This window comes from Trifolium pratense, linkage group LG2 (genome assembly GCF_020283565.1).
Source record: "Trifolium pratense cultivar HEN17-A07 linkage group LG2, ARS_RC_1.1, whole genome shotgun sequence".
Taxonomy (NCBI): Eukaryota; Viridiplantae; Streptophyta; class Magnoliopsida; order Fabales; family Fabaceae; genus Trifolium; species Trifolium pratense.
The window spans coordinates 32,019,918-32,037,963 of record NC_060060.1 but is presented as its reverse complement, the minus strand read 5'-3'; the positions used below and the strand labels follow the sequence as shown (position 1 = coordinate 32,037,963).

Sequence of the window (18,046 nt, the reverse complement as noted above, 5' to 3'; positions counted from 1 at the left end):
AAAAATTGTAATAAAAACTAAAATAAAAAATAAAAAATAGAAGAACCTAATAAAAGAAGATATGTGGGGGGAAAAAAAGGAAAAGATTAGGCCAACTTATATATAGAAAAAAAAAATTAGGTGTATTTTTTTAGGTGATTTTCGTGTGGTTTTTAACATAAAATTCATATTTAATTTTTATTAAGAATCACATAAAAAGCATCTGATAAAATGCACCTAAAAAGATGTCTCATTTTATTCTTAAATAATATTACATCTTCTCTTCTTTAATCTACAACAATGTGTGATGTTTAAACTTATCCACTATTAACATATTCACTCAACGACCTCTTATATGATATGTCATATTTTTTAAGCATTTTTAAAATTAGTTTTCCTCTATATTCACGATTGTTCCATAAAAAATATCACCTAAATTGGTGTGTTTTCATAGTTTAGGATTACTAACGGTCAATTTAATAGGAGTGTTAATTGAAGGACTAAATAGTTGATTGGGAGAATAGTTTAGACTAGAGACCTTTTAGGGTTTTTTTTTTTTAAGGGTTAGAGACCTTTTAATTGATTTGCACTGTTTGTGGATTAAATTTTAATAGTTGGATAAGACAATAGTTTAGATACTTTAGTTGATTTTAATAGTTTTGGGACTAGGGTGATATTTAGAGACTAAGACTCTATTTGAATTGATGAAATATAATGAAATGGAGCGGAGCGAAATAGATGAGAGTGGAATGGGATGAGCAGAATGGATTAAATCATATGATTGAGTGATTTCATTCTCCTTTAAAAGTACAACATTCTTGAAAAAAATAAATTTGTCAACTTAATATTTGAACTAAAACGCTCATGGAAGAATCCATTCATGATCAATTTAAATCTCTTGTTATAAAATAAAATATTGTGTGTTATATCCTTAAATTGATGGCCTATCATAAATCAGTGCTTAAAATTTTCAGAAATGCTAACGATCATCAACAATATTATTTATAAATAAAAAATTACGTTTTTCTTTATCTTTAAGGTTACAATAATGACATGATTGATGGCAGTTTAATGTACATCTTTATTTTATGTTGTTTTAAAGTTTAAACAAATCAATTAATTAAGTCATTATTTCAATAGTAAAAATGAAGATGATCATTAACTTATACTTTCAAATGATAACATATGTCGTAGATGAAATTTTATATATTTTATAAACACTATAGTGAACGATGGATCATTTGTGAAAGTGATACATAAAATCCGTTTGGATTGACTTATTTTTAAACTTACGTGAAACATGTTATATAAATAAATAAATTTTTATGTATTATTATATTATAAGCTTTTCAATGTAGTTTATCATAAAACAACTTATAAATCAACATAGAATTTTATTTATTTGTATAAATTATTTTCAAACAAGCCTATATTATAATAAGTTTTCAATTAAAAATAAGTTTAATATTTTGTGGTATGAAAAAAAAATCCTAAAAAAAAGGCTAACAAATAAAGCCTTAATTAAAATATGGACTTGCGTCAAAAAAAAAAATTAAAATACGGACTTTTGCGTTAAGAAAAAAAATTAAAATATGGACTTATAAAAAACGTTAACCTATGGACAACTATTCTAACAAAAAAAAAAAATTGTTTTCTAATGAAACGAATCGTTTAGAGTTTCGAATTAAAACAACGAGATCCAAGATTGCCTTCTCTGTTCCGACACCGTTGCCTTGTCCCTCCGCCGCCGTCAACTAAATTGTTCTCACACTCAACTTCCTTCCTCCACAATTCAACTATGTAAGTCATCGTAACTTTCCCTTCATTTACATAAATTTCATTCTTTTTCGTTCAATTCGTTCTCAAACGCATAAAAACCACACTTTTATTCTTACTATCTTCTTTTCTGTTTTTCAGTATGCAATTTTTTTACACTCCTTTGTTGTTTGCTGATTTAACTTTGTTCTCTCTATTTGTTTTACTTTTGAATTAGACCACAAACACAGTGCTTGGTTGGTGGCATTTGATTTTGTTACAATTTAGAAGATGAAGCGTAAACGTGGCCATAAGAAAAAAAAATCAAAGGGTACTACCACCAACCCTGTAACCCTTACAAATGCTGTAGAGGACCCAAATAAGGAAGAACCCTCTGGTTTGGATATTATTGGTAGTAATAATGATAATGATGATGATAATAAACAAGATAATTATAACTCTGCTATGGAAGTTGACACACCTTCTTCCACCGGTACCGATCAACATTCCAATCATGCTACCATGAATCCCGACGGTTCAATCCATAACGGTGCTACGAAGTCGGTTGGACGTGTTAAGGTCAAGCTCAGGAAACCAAAAATGTTGGACTCTCAGCACAACTCATCTGATGCACCTTCACAAAGTGATACTGATAAGAGTAGCCAGCAACATGGGCTAGGGAAACATGGTGTGAAGGAAACCGACAGAATTGAAGATAGTGTGAATTCGTTGCCTGATTTGAAATTCGCTGCTTCGCCAAAGAAAGCCAGTAGCATAAAGATTAAGTCTTCAAAGGTTTTGGGATTAAATGCTGACCAGACAAGCAAACCTTTGCCGGTTTCCTCTGAGATTAGCCACCCAAAAGAAAGGAAAGCATCTCCACTTAATCCCCGATATAATAAGCATGAATTGGATACCTCCTTAATGGTGTGTTGAAACTTTAGTTTTTATTTGTCAAAGCATTACAATCTCCATTATTATGGATTCAGTACCGAGTAATTTTCTTTTGGGGTGTTTTTATTTTTTTGTACAGATTGTAAGGAAGGTAATGAAAATGGATGCTGCTGAACCCTTCAATGTTCCTGTTAATCCGGAAGCACTTGGCATTCCCGTGAGTATAAATATTTTCAAGTAACTGTTTCACGGTTTTTTTCCAGTTAATTTTGATCACACATTACTTCATTTTTAGTTCCCTTAATGCATTATTTTTTCCCTACCTCAACTTCTGCCCTATACCAACCAATGTTTTCAACATTTTCAGTATTAGTTACGGGACATGATTTTGATTTTGAGATTTTGTTTAGTACTATAGCTTTGCGGATCTGGATCACCTGCAGTTACTGCTTGATGCAGTAACTGCGTCAAATCCGCCTCCTAACTTTGCTTCACTCACGATGTACAAAAAGCAAAAGATAGAAATACAGCGATTAATGCTAGATTTTCTCTGTAATGTTTTTTTTAGAAATTGGGTGCATATTTTTCTTATGCTTGCTGTCTTCCTCTTTCACAGTATGCAGAGATTATTCTACAAAGCTCTGTGATATTTGTTCATCCTATGAGACTAATGTGATTCTTTGTGAAACTTGGAAAGAATAAAGATATTTTTCTGAAAAAAAAAATTATGTTTACTTGTGTCTAATATCACAATTCATACGCTATCTGTACTCAGGACTATTTCGATATCATTGATACACCAATGGATTTTGGAACTGTATGCAGCAACCTTGAAAAGAATGACAAGTATATGAATTCGGAGGATGTATATAAGGATGTACAATACATTTGGGAGAACTGCTATAAGTATAACAATAAGGGTGACTATATTGTGGATCTTATGAGGCGAGTAAAGAAGAATTTTATGAAGTACTGGACTGCTGCTGGGTTATACACTGACCAATCAAAAGGGACCAAAGGTGAAACTTCCAGTCCATGTACTCTAAGTGTATCATGAGACTTCCATGCACTCTAAGTGTATTGTGTAAGAGGGGCCAATCTTTACTTTTAATTATTTATCTTGCATGGATGATCAAGATTGAAGGGTCGGTTGTAGTAGTTGAATGATCAAGATTGGTTTTACTCATATCTAATCTTGACCATCCATACAAGTTTTCTTTTTTAACGGATATTTTTTTGTGTGACAATACAGAGACAGAAATTTTAGTGAAGCAATTATAGTTCCATTTTCATAAATCTACCTCCAAAGTTAACTGACATTTATGAAGTTTTAGAATGATAAATTAATTCTATTTCATCTTCCTTGAAATTTTTGTCTAAACTTTACTAGACCCTTGCAGACTATCTAGGAAGCTCCTACCAAAGCAACCAATTTTCTTATTTTTAAAAAAAAAATCATAATCTACTCCACAATAAAGAGAATTACTCGTGTATCAAAAAAAGTGGAAGGACAGTGGTCCATTTTTACATGTATCTTATGCTTATTTTATATCCTATTGGGAGATGAAGGACAGTGGTCTACTTTTGCACGATGTTTTGAAAACAGATTATTTCTATTTCATGTAAGATACTGTGGTTTTCTGAAATCACTGTGGGCATTAATTTTTTCTTTTTGGATCAGGCGCTGAGAGGAGTACATCAGAAGATATTGCACTTTCTGGTGATGGAAAAGTAGGGAAGGGTGGACAGTCGAAGCATAAGAAAAAAAAGCGTCATGGGTGTGTTTTCCAAAACTTCAACTTAACCTTATTTATTGTATGATATTGTCATTCCTAAAGTCATCTTTCTTATAGCGGAAATGATTGAGAGCTGATATAATGTAAACTAAATTAAATATCTTGTTGATACTGTGTTTGTTTGTATTATGATAATGTTAAAAATACAAGTTCACTAATAGATTGAAGGTTAATATACTTGTTTCCATAAATTTGATATATGCTTGATAGTCTATTTTTCCTATAACTTAATTATAAATTATAAAATCTTAAATAAGATAAAGGGTAAGTGAAGCCTTTGACTTTGGGGAATTGCATTTCCTTCAGCATAAGTTCTCTAAATGCATATTTTAGTTCAATTCTAAACTAGGTTGATTCTTATACAAATATTAATGTCATGAATGATGAGTTTTATGACAAAGGCTGCCTTATTTGAACCATTTACATGCTTGTTTTATCTGATGTGCAGAAGACACCATAAACATGATTGTTTATGTGCAATTTGTGTGCTAAAGCGCCGGAGGAAGGAACGGGAGGAGAATGATCGAATTGCAAAAGGAAATTTTGGGTCTGGTGGTGATAAGCATGCTAGAGAGTTCAAGCAAGAGGTATTTTAATGGTTTATGCTTATGTTTTAACCTTTCAAAACATTGGAGGAAACTTTAGGGCATATATCATGTTTCTATGATGTGAAATTCTTGACTGAAATGATGGGATAACTGCAACAAATTTATTTATTCTATAGCCTGCATATATTTCAGATGTTGATATTCATTATGCAAACTATCGCAAAACAATGTTTAGTGGCATGGAGATGATATTTTTCTTTCTGATTTCCATTACCTTTGGCAACATCTGAACCCAGATATTAAATGAAGGTTGTTGCACAAGCAATTTAGAAATCAAAATATCTTATCTTGATTTTTACTATGAAATTCATAAGTAGAGATATGGCTGAAATAATTTTGTACTTTCTCTTGTTTCAAAGGAATCCATGCTTGTACAGAGTCCTGATTTTAAATGAAAGTTGTTCCACAAGCAATGTAGAAATCAAAATATCTGCTCTTGATTTTTACCATGAAATTCATAAGTAGACATACCGCTGAAATAATTTTGTACTTTCTATTGTTTCAAAGGAATCCATGCTTGTACAGAGTCCTGGTGGGGAAGATTCATCATCAAACACAGATGAATCGATGGGTACTGATGGAGATGCTGATGATAACAAAGGAGAGGTGGCGAAGATGGAGACTAGTGAGAAGCAACGGATCCCTTCTGATGGAAGGCGTGAGGTGAATGAAGTTGATCATGATGATAGGGTGGAGGAAGAGGACCATGGCCAAGAGGATGCAGAAGAGGAGGAGGAAGATGGGGAGGGAGAAGATGAGGAAGAGATTGAAATGGACAGTGAGAAGAGACAGATGCATGAAACTTTAAAGCACGGTGGAACCTTGGCAGAAAAATCAGAAGTTAGAGACACAGCTGTTCTTCATGATGAATATAAAAGAATGCAACAAGAAGGACAAGCTGCACTGTTCCAGCAGCACAAGGTATGCCAAACACAATTTGATCTAGCCTCTCAAGGAAATTACAGTTTTCAGAATGCAGTTGCATTAAGTTTCTGTTATGATTATTTGCATATTTTCTGTTGAAATATATACTTAATGGTTCAATGTGTTTGTAGGAGCCCCAAGATAGACATCAAAAAGCTAAGCTACTTGAAAGCTTATGTTCTGAAAACCCCATGCTTTCAAGTTTGTGTGGAACTCTCTTTCCCAAGAATAGTCAGTCTGTGTGGAGTGGTCCGCACTCACTATTACATCAAAGAAATTCTGCTCGCACTAGTTCAATTCACGCTGCTATTGGGTCGTTCCTGGAGTAGCTTTCTTATTTTAAAGGGTTCGCTACTTCCAAATAAGCCTAATTTTTTATGTTGTAGTTTTATTTGACAGATTATAGTATTGTAGTTAATGGCCTTCGTCGCTAAATGTACAATAGTCACAATAATGTTTAGAGCAATGGTAAATTTTGTAGATTTGTGTTTTGTTTTATATGCTTTTACCTTATTTTCATTGGTTTAGACACAGGTACACAGATAATCTAATATATCATTTTATTATACTGTTAGTCTATATTCATTTAATCTGTCACTCAAACATAGTTTATTTTTCCTAGAGGTAAAAATCATTTTGCTTCTCAGTTTCAGTTTATCATTTTGGACACTTGCTTCTAACTTTTAAGGCTTGAAGCATAGGAGACAACAATAATTTATAGACAAACAAATAGGTTTTAATAACAAATATATATATGTTGCCACAATAAAAAATGCTAGAATAGAATCGTAACATCTTTTTATACTCAGATGTTTTGTTTTTAAATTTGAAGCGAAAAATAGGAATTAACTTGTTCAACAAATAGAACATGATGTATTTCTGGGTGCTCAATTAATAATATATGTTACTATACATTTTTGTGATTAACAAAGTAGTAAAATTAATTAATGACAACTCAATTTTTGTGTTACAAAAATTATTATTTTCTATATTAAAAAAATTTGGGAAAAAAAGTAAGTCGCCAAAAAAATAAATTAAGATTAACAGTGCAGGTGTGTGTATGTATTACTATTAGGTGTAGAAATTGTGTTCCAATAATTTTTCATGTATTTAAGGGATTGCGATGGCACTAGTTTTTGCTATCAAAATGTAGTGTTCAAAATTCAAATTGGTCACCGAAAATAATAAAATAGTGCTAATTACATGAGTTATACTTCTTGAGTACAGTGCAGAGGACAAAATCGTTGAAATGAGTTATGAGATTCAAGTTACTTTTGTCCATTCACCAAAAAATATCTTTCCTTTGCTTTATGGAGTTGTACCAAACACTGGAAATTGCATCACTCCACTCTCTTTTCCCTCCATTCACTTTCTTTCCATATGGTTGACCAGATTTAGAATACATATGAATAAAAAGAACCCATGCTTATAATGTTTGCCTCCTAGATTTTTCTCATCTCCTCTTGGAGGTACTAGGCCTCAAATCATGATCATAACACATGCCGTCTACGAACTAGGCAGATCGTACTTCACCTTTCCCAGGTAGAGACCGCATGCCGGAGCCATTGGACTTGCTGCTGCAACATTCTTTGCATTCAAAATTCTTTCAACTGAAATGGTACAACAAGCCAAAAACAGTGCATAGAAATTGTCAAGTATTTATGGAAATATATTATTACTACACATGAAAAGAGAAAACTGGTATGAGTACCTACCATCCGGAACTGTTAAGTTTCCAGTACCGACAGCTTTGAGAACGCCAACAAGTAGTCTAACCTGAAATGAATTAAAATATATATTCAGACCGAAACGGATTGTCCGTGCAGGATTTAATCACAAAGCAGAACACCAACTTAGAAGTCTTGTTTAAAAGGAAGATACCAACCTGATGGTAAAGAAAAGCACGTGCACGTGCTGTTACCACCAAACAACGATGAAACCTTCTTTTACCAAATTCCACATCTTCATTTGTTGTTTGTACTTCATTGATTCTTGCACTAGAGCTAAGAGGAATGACAGCTTCAGAGTTGCTGTGACAGTCATGGAGATCATCAGTGACTTTCATTTGTCGTTCTCTATCCATTAAAGATGGAAAATATGGACTTTGAATTACTTCAACGACGCTGAGTTCATCTAAAGACCTAATTGGTGATTTTGCCTGTAATGGGGCAATTTGTAAGTCATATTTTATGGATAGTCAAATAAAGTTTGCACGATACAATATAGAACTTCAAAACAGGACCTCTTATTTTGAAAAGGAAAGGGGAATAGACACGGTAAAAAACACTTAAGCTTCCATACACAATTACAGGGAGTATTAAACTAAAATTAATCCTTCAAATGATAATGTAATGACAACTGCTATGTGATAATTGTGAAGTTCACCATACAGAAGAGGGTCAATGTGCGAACAAGGTTCCATTTTAGGTAAAATTAATTGATTAGTTGGAATTTTATCTATTTGTAAATTATTATTGGTTACAACATTGGAGAAAAGAAACCACCTGACAACCAGTTGCCCTGAAGGAACTAAAATCATGATGTCCAACTAGAACTCTGCATGCTTCCTGCATGGATATCATTAATTACTTGCATCTCATATGATAGTTCTGAAAGCATAGTAACCTACTAAATATAAGTAACTGTTAACTAACTTGCATTGCTGGAAGATTAAGATCCTCCTGTACATGCCATGCTCGATCTTTCTCCAAGGTTGACAAAGGCTCTGGCCCAGACAACAGGCGATAGAAGTATCTGGAGCAAATTTCAAACAATTACCGATTACAGCATGATCATAACAAAATATAATAATTGGTGATCCATGATAAAATATTCATCCTCAGAAAACCCAACATGAACCTTACTGTGATATTCTTAATCGTCCCTATCATATACAAATACAATAAGGAGCCAGTACGAATAACACTCCTAAAATAAAATAGAACTTGACAAAAGGCAGTGAAGGTAGATAATAATAGTATAAGTGCATCTGTAACTCACGTGCGTTCTTGTGCTTTATATCTGGCATGAAAATCTGATGGAACACAACGAACATCAATGACCATTAAGTCACCGTGTTGCTTCTAAAATAAATCAAATCACCAAAACAACTGTCAGGAGGTTTTGATCAGAAATAATGCAGTTGGCAGACAAGTAAGTATATAATATAGGTAATGAGAGAAGAAGACACCTGTAAGAAATGGTTGACTGCCCTTCTAACGACAGCAGGTTCATGAGGTTGTAACTGTATTTTGACGAAGAAGGAACTTAGACATTTCATGAGAGAAACATACATACATTAGTTCGTTCGAGAGAGAGAGATAGTAACTAACCACTTGACCGGGCTTCCTTTTGCTGATTCGTTCGATATCTACATGACAAACATTTGATAAAGCATGCACTCCAGCATCCTGTGATGATTAATTCGTTCGATATAAAATTGAATGAGTAAATAAAATAATAACAGCAGAGCATGATATTGATTGATTGATTGATACTCACAGTTCGACTTGAACAAATAATAGAGACTGGCTGACCAACAAATTTACAAAAAGCTTCCTATCATATCATCAACATTCAAAGGCATATTCTTATTATTATTATTAATCAAAACAAACAGGAAAAAAGTAGTATTAGTATTAGTATTACCTCAAGAACACCAACAACAGTACGGTCAGTAAGCTGCTTCTGAGAACCAAAGAAACGAGTCCCAATGTATTCAATTGCCATCAAATACCGTTGGATCTTACGCTCTTGGTTCTTCATCTCTTCTTCTTCACCGTCGTATTCAATTTTTGAAATCTTTGACGGCCTATTATTATTATCACTGGATTCTTCAAATTCAACTGTATGCTTCGTCGACGGATTCTGATGTGTCATTGAATCAATCAATCACCTTCAACTCACACATGAATCAATCAGAGGGTTTAATTTAGGGTTTCAGTTTCAGTTTCAGGTCTCCATTTCCTCCCGTTATTTCTGCTAGTTACACACCTCCCTTAATTTTCAGTATCACCCCCTCTAACACAAATTATTATTCCCAAAATGTCCCTTGTCTCATTTTATTTTATTTTTATTTTTAGGGAAAACTACATCAACTCAATTCTGGTACATTTGTCCAAACTCAATATGTTTACATAAGTAAACTCAATTCGAGAACATTTGTATAAATTTAATTCACATCTCACATGTACATTGAGTTTCTAGATTTTACCTAACTCAATTCAAGTGTGTTTATGCAAACTCAATATATACAAACTCGACAAGTACATTTATGCAAACTATATTTTAGTTTGAGGAATGTAATTAGGGAAAATGAGGTGTAGTTAGAGAAATCTATTTATTAAAGTTAAAATCACAAATAATAACAATCTATTTACTTTCGCCACTAAAAACTGTGACCAAATTGCAAAAATAACTTAACAGCATAAAATACACTCTTTTTTTTTAAAGTTTATTACAAATTTGAATTTTCTTGTTAAGATAGTTTAGTGGCTAGAAATTCACCTCTTGAGGTAAATAAGTGGAGAACCCTGGGTTCAAACATTGATCTCTATATATAGACTACGATATTCCTATCAATTGAAATATGTTTACGGGAATAAGTTTGACTCATTATTATATCTAATCATAGAAAATAAAAATAATGAAAACAATGATCACTCTAAAAGAACAACATTAGAAGCTTAACTTGCTCATAATGAAGAGAAGCGAACAAGAAATTTACTTGTTTGAATGTTACTTTTATTTTTACAATTTATGTGTGCAAATTTTGAACTTCTCCACTAGTACCTCACACCTCTTTTGGCGTGAAGTCATACACACGCTTCTAATACTCGTCTCTAAAAAAGCATGCATCTCAATGTTTAGAGATGAGTAAAAGATACGGGTTCGATCTTATTGTTACAAGAAAACCTTGTAGCCTCATTTTGTGTCCTCAAACTAGTCAAGGTCTCCTCATACATCTTGATGGCTAGCATATTATAGACAAACCTAACCAACCCCTTTCAAAAATATAGTCTACACCGCATGGAGTGTGAGAACAATGTAGGGAAGACATACGTTCAAATAATTATTATCCAAACTACAAGTCTACTTCTCTAAAACACCTAAACGGTAATAAATAATTTCTTTAAATGAAAGTTATATGCTCTATATAGTCAAACTACAAATCTGCTTCTTAAAATCCATAAATAAAATATATTGGTCATCGGGTCAATTTGACTATCTAAAGCCTCGTCTTCCAGAGGGATTGAGAGATAGATTCTTTGTTAGTCTCGACAGAGTTTCTTCGTTGGTAGTGCCACTTGATTGCATCTCCCTTCTCACGTCTCTTGCCTTCACAGTGTTCTGTAAAAAATCAATATAAGAACAACACACAAAAGAGGAACAGAATTACAGCATGCTAAGTAGCTAATTAATTCAACAGCGTGTCATAACATTATACTAATACACTGCATTTGTGTGTACTCGCAGCAAATCACATATATTCTATGTTAAGAATTGCATAAATATTTAAGAAGTGTTGTAGTCAAAGGAAATAGAACTTACATGGTAACTGTCATTGTTATACACTTCCTGCTTCGGGCCTGCATGCTCAGTAATCCTCTGGGAACGAGATAACTTCTCTCGATTTTCATAGAAATCAAAATCATCCAATAGGCAAGTCTTAGCTTGATAACTTTTAAATATTTTCAGCATTTCCAGACCTTCCTTCAGTCCAATCTGCAAAGCAGACAATTACAAATTTAATGATAAAAACTATGTTCGACAGAAATTGAATAAAAGACTATAATAGTATTCATATGACCAGCGTAAATTCCATCATTGATAAACATATATGATATATATCCTATCAAGAAATGTGGAAATTAGTGGAAGAAACATTTTTTTGGTTATGCGACGAATATTTCCCTCAGACTCTACGAAAAAGAAATTATGCTAACATTAACACCGTCAAAAGTAAGAATTACCTCTTGTGTGTCCCTACTGAAAGTTACACACTTGTTCTCATTATGTTTAAGGATGATGTGCAGAAACTGGCGGTTGGGAACATCTTTTATTATATGCCACTTAATTGGGAAGAAACCGTTGTATTTGTCAAGTTTCCAAAACTTCATGTCTTTTTTGAAGTCCACTGGCCCTAGCATCTCAGCTACTCCAACAAACTGGCCACTTGTATTAACCTGATTTGACAACAAAATTCATACAGGACCACTGAAAAATTTGGAAATAAATATTGGAGGACATGAACCCCTAGTTCTGAAATGTAAATCAACTGATCAACTGATACATAATAATTTTGAAAGACAAATGAACAAAAAATTAAATATTTTCATCTTCATATGCCTATTATTGTTAAGAAGTCCCACATCGGATATTAGTTGGCATGGACAACGGTTTATAAAGCAGATACAATAATCACCTTACAAACAAATTTTGTAAGGTTGAATTAGGCCCAACTTGGCTCTAATACCTTCTTTGAATTGAGAGTTCGGCCTAACTCAACCCTACAAAATTGGCTTTTAACATTATGATTGCCCTCACTTATAAGCACTTCAGGTCATCTGGCAACCGATGTGAGACTTCTTAACAATTACAATTGGAATAAAATAAATTATTGTTTTGACACTTTACTCAGATAATCCAAGAAAGCATTTGATTTATGCCAATCATTGGGGATAAAAATAAAGGATGTTCATCTTCTGATGAGATTTTGAACATACCTCTACAAAAAAGAAACAAAAACATAAGATACCTCCAACAAGATATCAATATCTAAAGTTTCTATAATGATCATCTTCATTTTTTTAATGTTACACTTCTTCTGAAGAAAAAACCAAGAAAGATTTGGGCCAAAGAATTGAACTCACCGAGAAGAAGAGGAAGACTGGGCACTGTGTGCCTGTCTCACTTAATTTAGCTTCCGCATTTTGGAATGCAGCGTTCAACTTCTTATTTCCATGTGGAGTGCTTGTCCAAACATCATATTTAATGCCCTTATGAATGTCATCTTCATTGAAAGATTTAATCATATAAAATTTAGCAGCTTCATATTTTGTTTGGAAATCTGGAAGGTTATATCGATCTCTGCATACTGTGAATGCAAACTCATCCTTAACAACTGATGATTCTGGATTAGAATTTTTGCGATAAAACCGAGGACCCCGAATCATTTCCTTTGACGTGTCAAATTCTGCACTTCTGAAGTTCTCACTTAACGAAACTCTATCATTAGATACTGTACCACTTGGTCTATAGTTGGTAGACACACTTGGTCTGTAGTTGGTAGACGCACTTGGTCTGTAGTTGGTATAGGCACTTGGTCTATAGTTGGTAGATGCACTTGGTCTGTAGTTGGTAGAGGCACTTGGCCTGTAGTTAGTATGGGGAAAGCCGCGTCTTGGGTCGGCAAATGATGAAAAACTTCCTGTTTGGTTGTAGGTTCTTGGAGGGATGGCTGCTGTAAAATTAGAATGTAAATGAGGAGCCTGCAAAATAACCATTCACCCAATCAAAACACCATAGTTCTACAGAAGTTACAACGAAAATCTAAAATACATAACACAAAGTTCATATTTTTTGTATCCGTTAGATAAAAGGAAAAAACAACTGACTCTAGATGTGCCAAACAAGCTCCAGGAGAAAATTTCCTTAACAAACTATCCTCATAAGTGAACTTTGTATTAACGAGGAGAATAGTACAATTTCCGATACAAAGTTTCTATCTTTTTTTTTTTGGGTAATAATACAAAGTTTTTATCTTTAATACACTAACAAGTGCTCTAAAGGTACATGTTAGCATTTCTCATATGAAACATCATAATCTTCAGCTGATTACCTTTTTTAAAATTCCAGTTTCCATTTCTGTATCAGTCATAGTCTTGGATAACCTGCTGGTTATACTTCCATTTCTATGTGCAGATTTTGAGCTATTTTGATTTGCGAAGGTAGAAGATTTTGGATAATTTTTTGCAAGTACAGAACCACTGACAGATTTATTTTGCATGCCAACAGAAGTTGATACTTGTGAATGATAAGGCATGGCTTCTGATTCATGAACGCCTGGTTGTTGAAAATAACTAGTGTGAGAAAGGTCAGGTTGCTGACCAGGTAGTTCCTGGATAACATTATGCCCATCGACACCCACAATTGTCCCTGATAAATATTATAAAAGAGTAAAGTTAGCAAAGTAAGAATAACAGAATAACTTTGATCATAAATTTGGAGAAAATGGAATATTATTTTCAGAATATGAAATTTAAAAAGCCATAAGGCTAAAATATATAAACTAAGCTCATAAACTCTACTAACATTAACAACTATCCTAAATTAAGCAAGGAGGACAAAATCTGTACAAATTAGAGAAAATAAAAGGATTTTTATTCAGTGAGTAAGCTCATAAACTCTGTGAACAACTATCCTCATGAGTGTCTCTTCTTGGGGTATTCTCCTTATCACAAGGGATATAAATGTCTATCTCCTACTGGTAGGCTTTTCATTTTAAAGGATGTTTTATTCAGTGAGTACAAATTTTCTTCTCCTACCATGTTTTCCAAATCTTTTGTTGACCTTACCCCTGATCCATCCATTGTCTTATTACGTTCTATTCCTTCCATCTTGCTTTATAGTCATGTTCGACCTATATTGTCACAAGTTCCCATCCTCGTAGTCCCAACTCCTCTGCCTTTGCTGAACCAGCGGCATCAGCCCCCACTCCCCAATCCTCTCCTTCCACTTTTAGTCCTCATATTCCTTCCCAAGTTCCCAGCACCTCCACTCTGATGCTTTAGATTTCCCACCTGACCCAACCTCTAGACCCACCACCAACTCTCGCCATTTCTCTCTAGTTTCTTATTGGTAATACATTATTGTAATCATTCTAACAGAATCAAAGCGAATCAATAGAATGAATTTTCACTTTCTCGCTAGTTTCTTATTGGTAAGAATAACATTCAAGCGTATATAATAAACACAATCCCTTCAAAATGACTCTTAATCAACCTCACCTGCAAAGCCAGCAGCAACATCTCTAGAAAAGGTATGTGGTGGTGTCAAATCAGATGTAATACAATCTTTTATGGGAACCTGCAAAAAGAATGAAAAAATTGTAGAGAATTTGATGGCATGGCATGACCCCTAAAAAATGCATTTTGCAATCAGAAACAACACTGACATTTCTATAGCAAATACATGAAATACTTATTTACTAAAGAGATGAAGGGGTCCAAGATAAAATTTTGAGAGAGAAACAGAAAGAAACATGCAAATTCCTAGATAGAGTCAAGAAAGTTGCCTGTAGGCAGTCACCACATACCAGATGTGCCTCATTCTGCTGCTCACTATGATTTGTTGTTGCGGCTTGATTGGACTGAGCTATATCACATGGTTAAGACAATAAGTAGACCATAAATAATACATAAAAATATGAAATTTGTGAAATAAAAGGGAGACCAATTAAAATCACCACACTGAAGGGTCCATTCTAGATTATTGCATTCAAGCAACCAATTCAGACAAATGAAAGTACTAGTACACTACTAAAGATAGAGATTTAGCATTACAAATTATGAATTTCATTTTTTTAATTTAAAAATTGTGGTTTTCAAAGCAATACTAATATTTGTTGAATCCTTAACATGTAACCTTAGTTCATATGTTAGTGTGACTTGATTTATCATGGCACATGTTAAAAAATACAATATAAAAATATTGTCTTAAAAAGTCGTGCAGTCAATTTTTAAAAGATTAAAATTTTAAGTCACATGTTAGCAATACCTAGACAAATGCTGACTAGTAAGTTTTTTATAGAATTTTTATGCATTGGAAATTGTATTGTTTAATTTTTTTGAATAAAAAATTTATTTAAATGGAATGATTAAAGAATGTCCGGGGACGTCGTTAGCAAGATCATACTCTCAATTATGCTATCTTTGGACGACAATGTTGTGAAAATAGAGAATCTACATAGTCTTGATGGGGGTTTAACGACTGTAACTGGGTATCATAGCACCCATTGTAAGATCCTACTGTTAGGGAAAGGTGTATTTTTTATTATATATATATATATTTTATACACATGTATACATATTATCATATATGAAGAAAATAACCTACAAGATTAAACTATAGTTGCATAACCATAAATTCATAAGTTTGTAAATAAATCAAAAAGTGAAAGAAAAAAAATTAACAACAAATTGAATCCAATTTAGAAACAATAATTGTATATATCTAGAAAGTTTAATGCGTTCATAGCACCTTCAACAGCGCTAGCCGGAAATTCTTTAACACCAGAGCCATTGGTTGAAGCCATTTAGACAATAATTGAACAGAGAATGAAGTCACTAAACTGAAACAGAAGAAACAGAGGATGTTACTCTGAAACAGATGAACCACACACAAAAATCAGAGAGAAGAGGGAGAAGGCCGCGCAGTTTCTGGAGGAGTAATGAGGTGGCGACGGTGGCGCCGTAGAATTGGCAGTGGCAGAGTGTGAGATGATAAGAAAGGAAGAGGTTTTGTTCTCTAACCGAACAGAAACAGATCGTGGCATACGAGGAAGAAGGAACGATTTATTTCTAGTTTCGTTTTCTATTTATTATTATTTACTATTTTTTAAGTTTCAAACATGGGTATTTTTTCGGATCCCCGGCCCAAAAAGATAGTTTTAATAAAACTAGGGTTTCCAAAAAAGGAAAAAATAAATCTTGGATTAGAAAGATGGTTGGTTGCACCGCCAACTATCTGCGATTGATTGATCATATATCATCCATCGCAGGGACATGAAAAATGAGTATTGAAAAACAATCTACGACAACTTGGTCTTAATTTCAATAATATTTAATTGTAACTATTTACAATATCAAGAATTGCATCAGCGAGTTAAAATCTTGTCAAACTGCTTAAAACTTTTAGAGTAATCAGTCAATTTAGTCCCTAAACTATCACTCTCTCACCAACTTAGTCCCTAAACTATTAAAAATAACTAAAAGGTCCCTAATCTATTTTCCATCAGTCAATTTAGTCCCTAAAGTATCACTCTCTCACCAACTTAGTCCCTAAACTATTAAAAACAACTAAAAGGTCCCTAATCTATTTTTCATCCGTCAATTTAGTCCTCGGTTAACTTGTCTATAAAACCCTAAAATATTATCACCCTTTCTTTTTCCACGTGCTTCGACGAAAAACAACCACCCTGCTCGCCGCCAACCACTCCACTCTCCGGCAACAACCGTTTTGCTCGCAACGCAAATATAACATCTAGTCGCCGAACTCAATTCATTCTTTCAGAATAATCATTTAGAACGAAAGAGATCTTTAGTATGAAAAAAGTGGCAATTGTCGGTTTCTTTTTTTTTTTAACACAGAATATTTTTTTTATTCAACTTTTTGACTGAAAGATTAAAAAAAAATGATATGATTCAACTGTTTTTGGTTTTATAGCTTGTTGTTTTGTCTGGTTTAATAATACTGCTTATCCTAGTGAGTTTTATAGTCCCACTGGACCGGAAGCTTCTCAAGCTCAAACATTTACTTTTCTTGTTAGTGACTACGCTAAAATCAGGTCTGTTTTTTGTTCTCACTTTTGTAAATTTGTAAGGGTTTGTGATTTTGTTTTATCCCTTTGAAGTTTATACTGTGATCTCTTGTTTCTTGCGGGTCTAGGAGTTTTTTTATCCTTCTATTCCTTTTCTTCTGTTTTAGTATGCTAACAAAGTCTTATTAACTTCCAAGCATTTGTATGGTGAATTATCTTTGCAGGCTGATTGTGTTATTGATAATACTAGTAGGAGCTAGCTTTTTTCATCCATGCTAGTGTGTTAAAAAATGCCTTGAGATATTATAACAGGTTTGTTAGGAATCATAAAATGATGTTTGTGAGGGACTAAATTGAAGGATGTGAATATAGTTTAGGGACCTTTTAGTTGTTTTTAATAGTTTAGGGACTAAGTTGGTGAGAGAGTGATAGTTTAGGGACTAAATTGACTGATTACTCAAACTTTTAAGGAGAAAGTTAATATGTGTCATTAGGACATACATTAAGAAAATCAATATAGAAATATCTGTCCAAAAATCCGTGCATTCAAT

General features: G+C 33.3%; 3 protein-coding genes across 4 annotated transcripts; 1 reads left to right on the top strand and 2 right to left on the bottom strand.

Moving 5' to 3' along the window:
• The first annotated feature begins 1,596 nt into the window (after positions 1–1,596).
• LOC123910490 (bromodomain testis-specific protein-like) lies at positions 1,597–6,483 on the top strand. The gene is made up of 8 exons (XM_045961604.1): positions 1,597–1,779; positions 1,973–2,661; positions 2,768–2,845; positions 3,404–3,647; positions 4,310–4,406; positions 4,873–5,011; positions 5,540–5,953; positions 6,088–6,483. Exons 2-8 carry the CDS (start codon positions 2,026–2,028, stop codon positions 6,283–6,285), a joined length of 1,806 nt encoding a protein of 601 aa, XP_045817560.1. The 5' UTR covers positions 1,597–1,779; positions 1,973–2,025; the 3' UTR covers positions 6,286–6,483.
• Positions 6,484–6,976: 493 nt separating this feature from the next.
• On the bottom strand, positions 6,977–10,008 carry LOC123910489 (tRNA pseudouridine synthase A-like). Its single transcript, XM_045961603.1, has 10 exons — positions 9,605–10,008; positions 9,458–9,514; positions 9,289–9,366; positions 9,147–9,200; positions 8,957–9,039; positions 8,611–8,710; positions 8,461–8,523; positions 7,842–8,114; positions 7,672–7,732; positions 6,977–7,566 (listed from the first exon to the last, which is right to left on the bottom strand). The coding sequence occupies exons 1-10, from the start codon at positions 9,833–9,835 to the stop codon at positions 7,463–7,465; spliced, it is 1,104 nt and encodes a 367-aa protein (XP_045817559.1). The 5' UTR covers positions 9,836–10,008; the 3' UTR covers positions 6,977–7,462.
• A 648-nt stretch (positions 10,009–10,656) lies between these two features.
• On the bottom strand, positions 10,657–16,763 carry LOC123910487 (YTH domain-containing protein ECT4-like). 2 transcript variants are annotated; one of them, XM_045961601.1, is made up of 8 exons: positions 16,217–16,763; positions 15,273–15,331; positions 14,965–15,043; positions 13,797–14,113; positions 12,829–13,446; positions 11,929–12,141; positions 11,507–11,680; positions 10,657–11,305 (listed from the first exon to the last, which is right to left on the bottom strand). In XM_045961601.1, the coding sequence occupies exons 1-8, from the start codon at positions 16,269–16,271 to the stop codon at positions 11,180–11,182; spliced, it is 1,641 nt and encodes a 546-aa protein (XP_045817557.1). In that variant the 5' UTR covers positions 16,272–16,763; the 3' UTR covers positions 10,657–11,179. The 2 variants fall into 2 exon arrangements, with proteins under 2 accessions (XP_045817557.1, XP_045817558.1); XM_045961602.1 differs by having other exon boundaries at positions 15,273–15,326; positions 16,217–16,570.
• Positions 16,764–18,046: the final 1,283 nt, after the last annotated feature.

Excerpts from the sequence above, each read along its gene's own strand:
- LOC123910489 (XM_045961603.1), bottom strand. The coding sequence starts at position 9,835 with ATGACACATCAGAATCCGTCGACGAAGCATACAGTTGAATTTGAAGAA. Across the intron at positions 9,515-9,604 it reads CTGTTGTTGGTGTTCTTGAG|GAAGCTTTTTGTAAATTTGT; the intron begins GTAATACTAATA and ends ATGATATGATAG. Across the intron at positions 9,201-9,288 it reads AAAGGAAGCCCGGTCAAGTG|TTACAACCTCATGAACCTGC; the intron begins GTTAGTTACTAT and ends GTCAAAATACAG.
- LOC123910490 (XM_045961604.1), top strand. The coding sequence starts at position 2,026 with ATGAAGCGTAAACGTGGCCATAAGAAAAAAAAATCAAAGGGTACTACC. Across the intron at positions 2,846-3,403 it reads CGGAAGCACTTGGCATTCCC|GACTATTTCGATATCATTGA; the intron begins GTGAGTATAAAT and ends ATCTGTACTCAG. Across the intron at positions 5,012-5,539 it reads CTAGAGAGTTCAAGCAAGAG|GAATCCATGCTTGTACAGAG; the intron begins GTATTTTAATGG and ends ATTGTTTCAAAG.
- LOC123910487 (XM_045961601.1), bottom strand. The coding sequence starts at position 16,271 with ATGGCTTCAACCAATGGCTCTGGTGTTAAAGAATTTCCGGCTAGCGCT. Across the intron at positions 15,332-16,216 it reads TCCGGCTAGCGCTGTTGAAG|CTCAGTCCAATCAAGCCGCA; the intron begins GTGCTATGAACG and ends CATGTGATATAG. Across the intron at positions 12,142-12,828 it reads CAGTCTTCCTCTTCTTCTCG|GTTAATACAAGTGGCCAGTT; the intron begins GTGAGTTCAATT and ends TTGTCAAATCAG.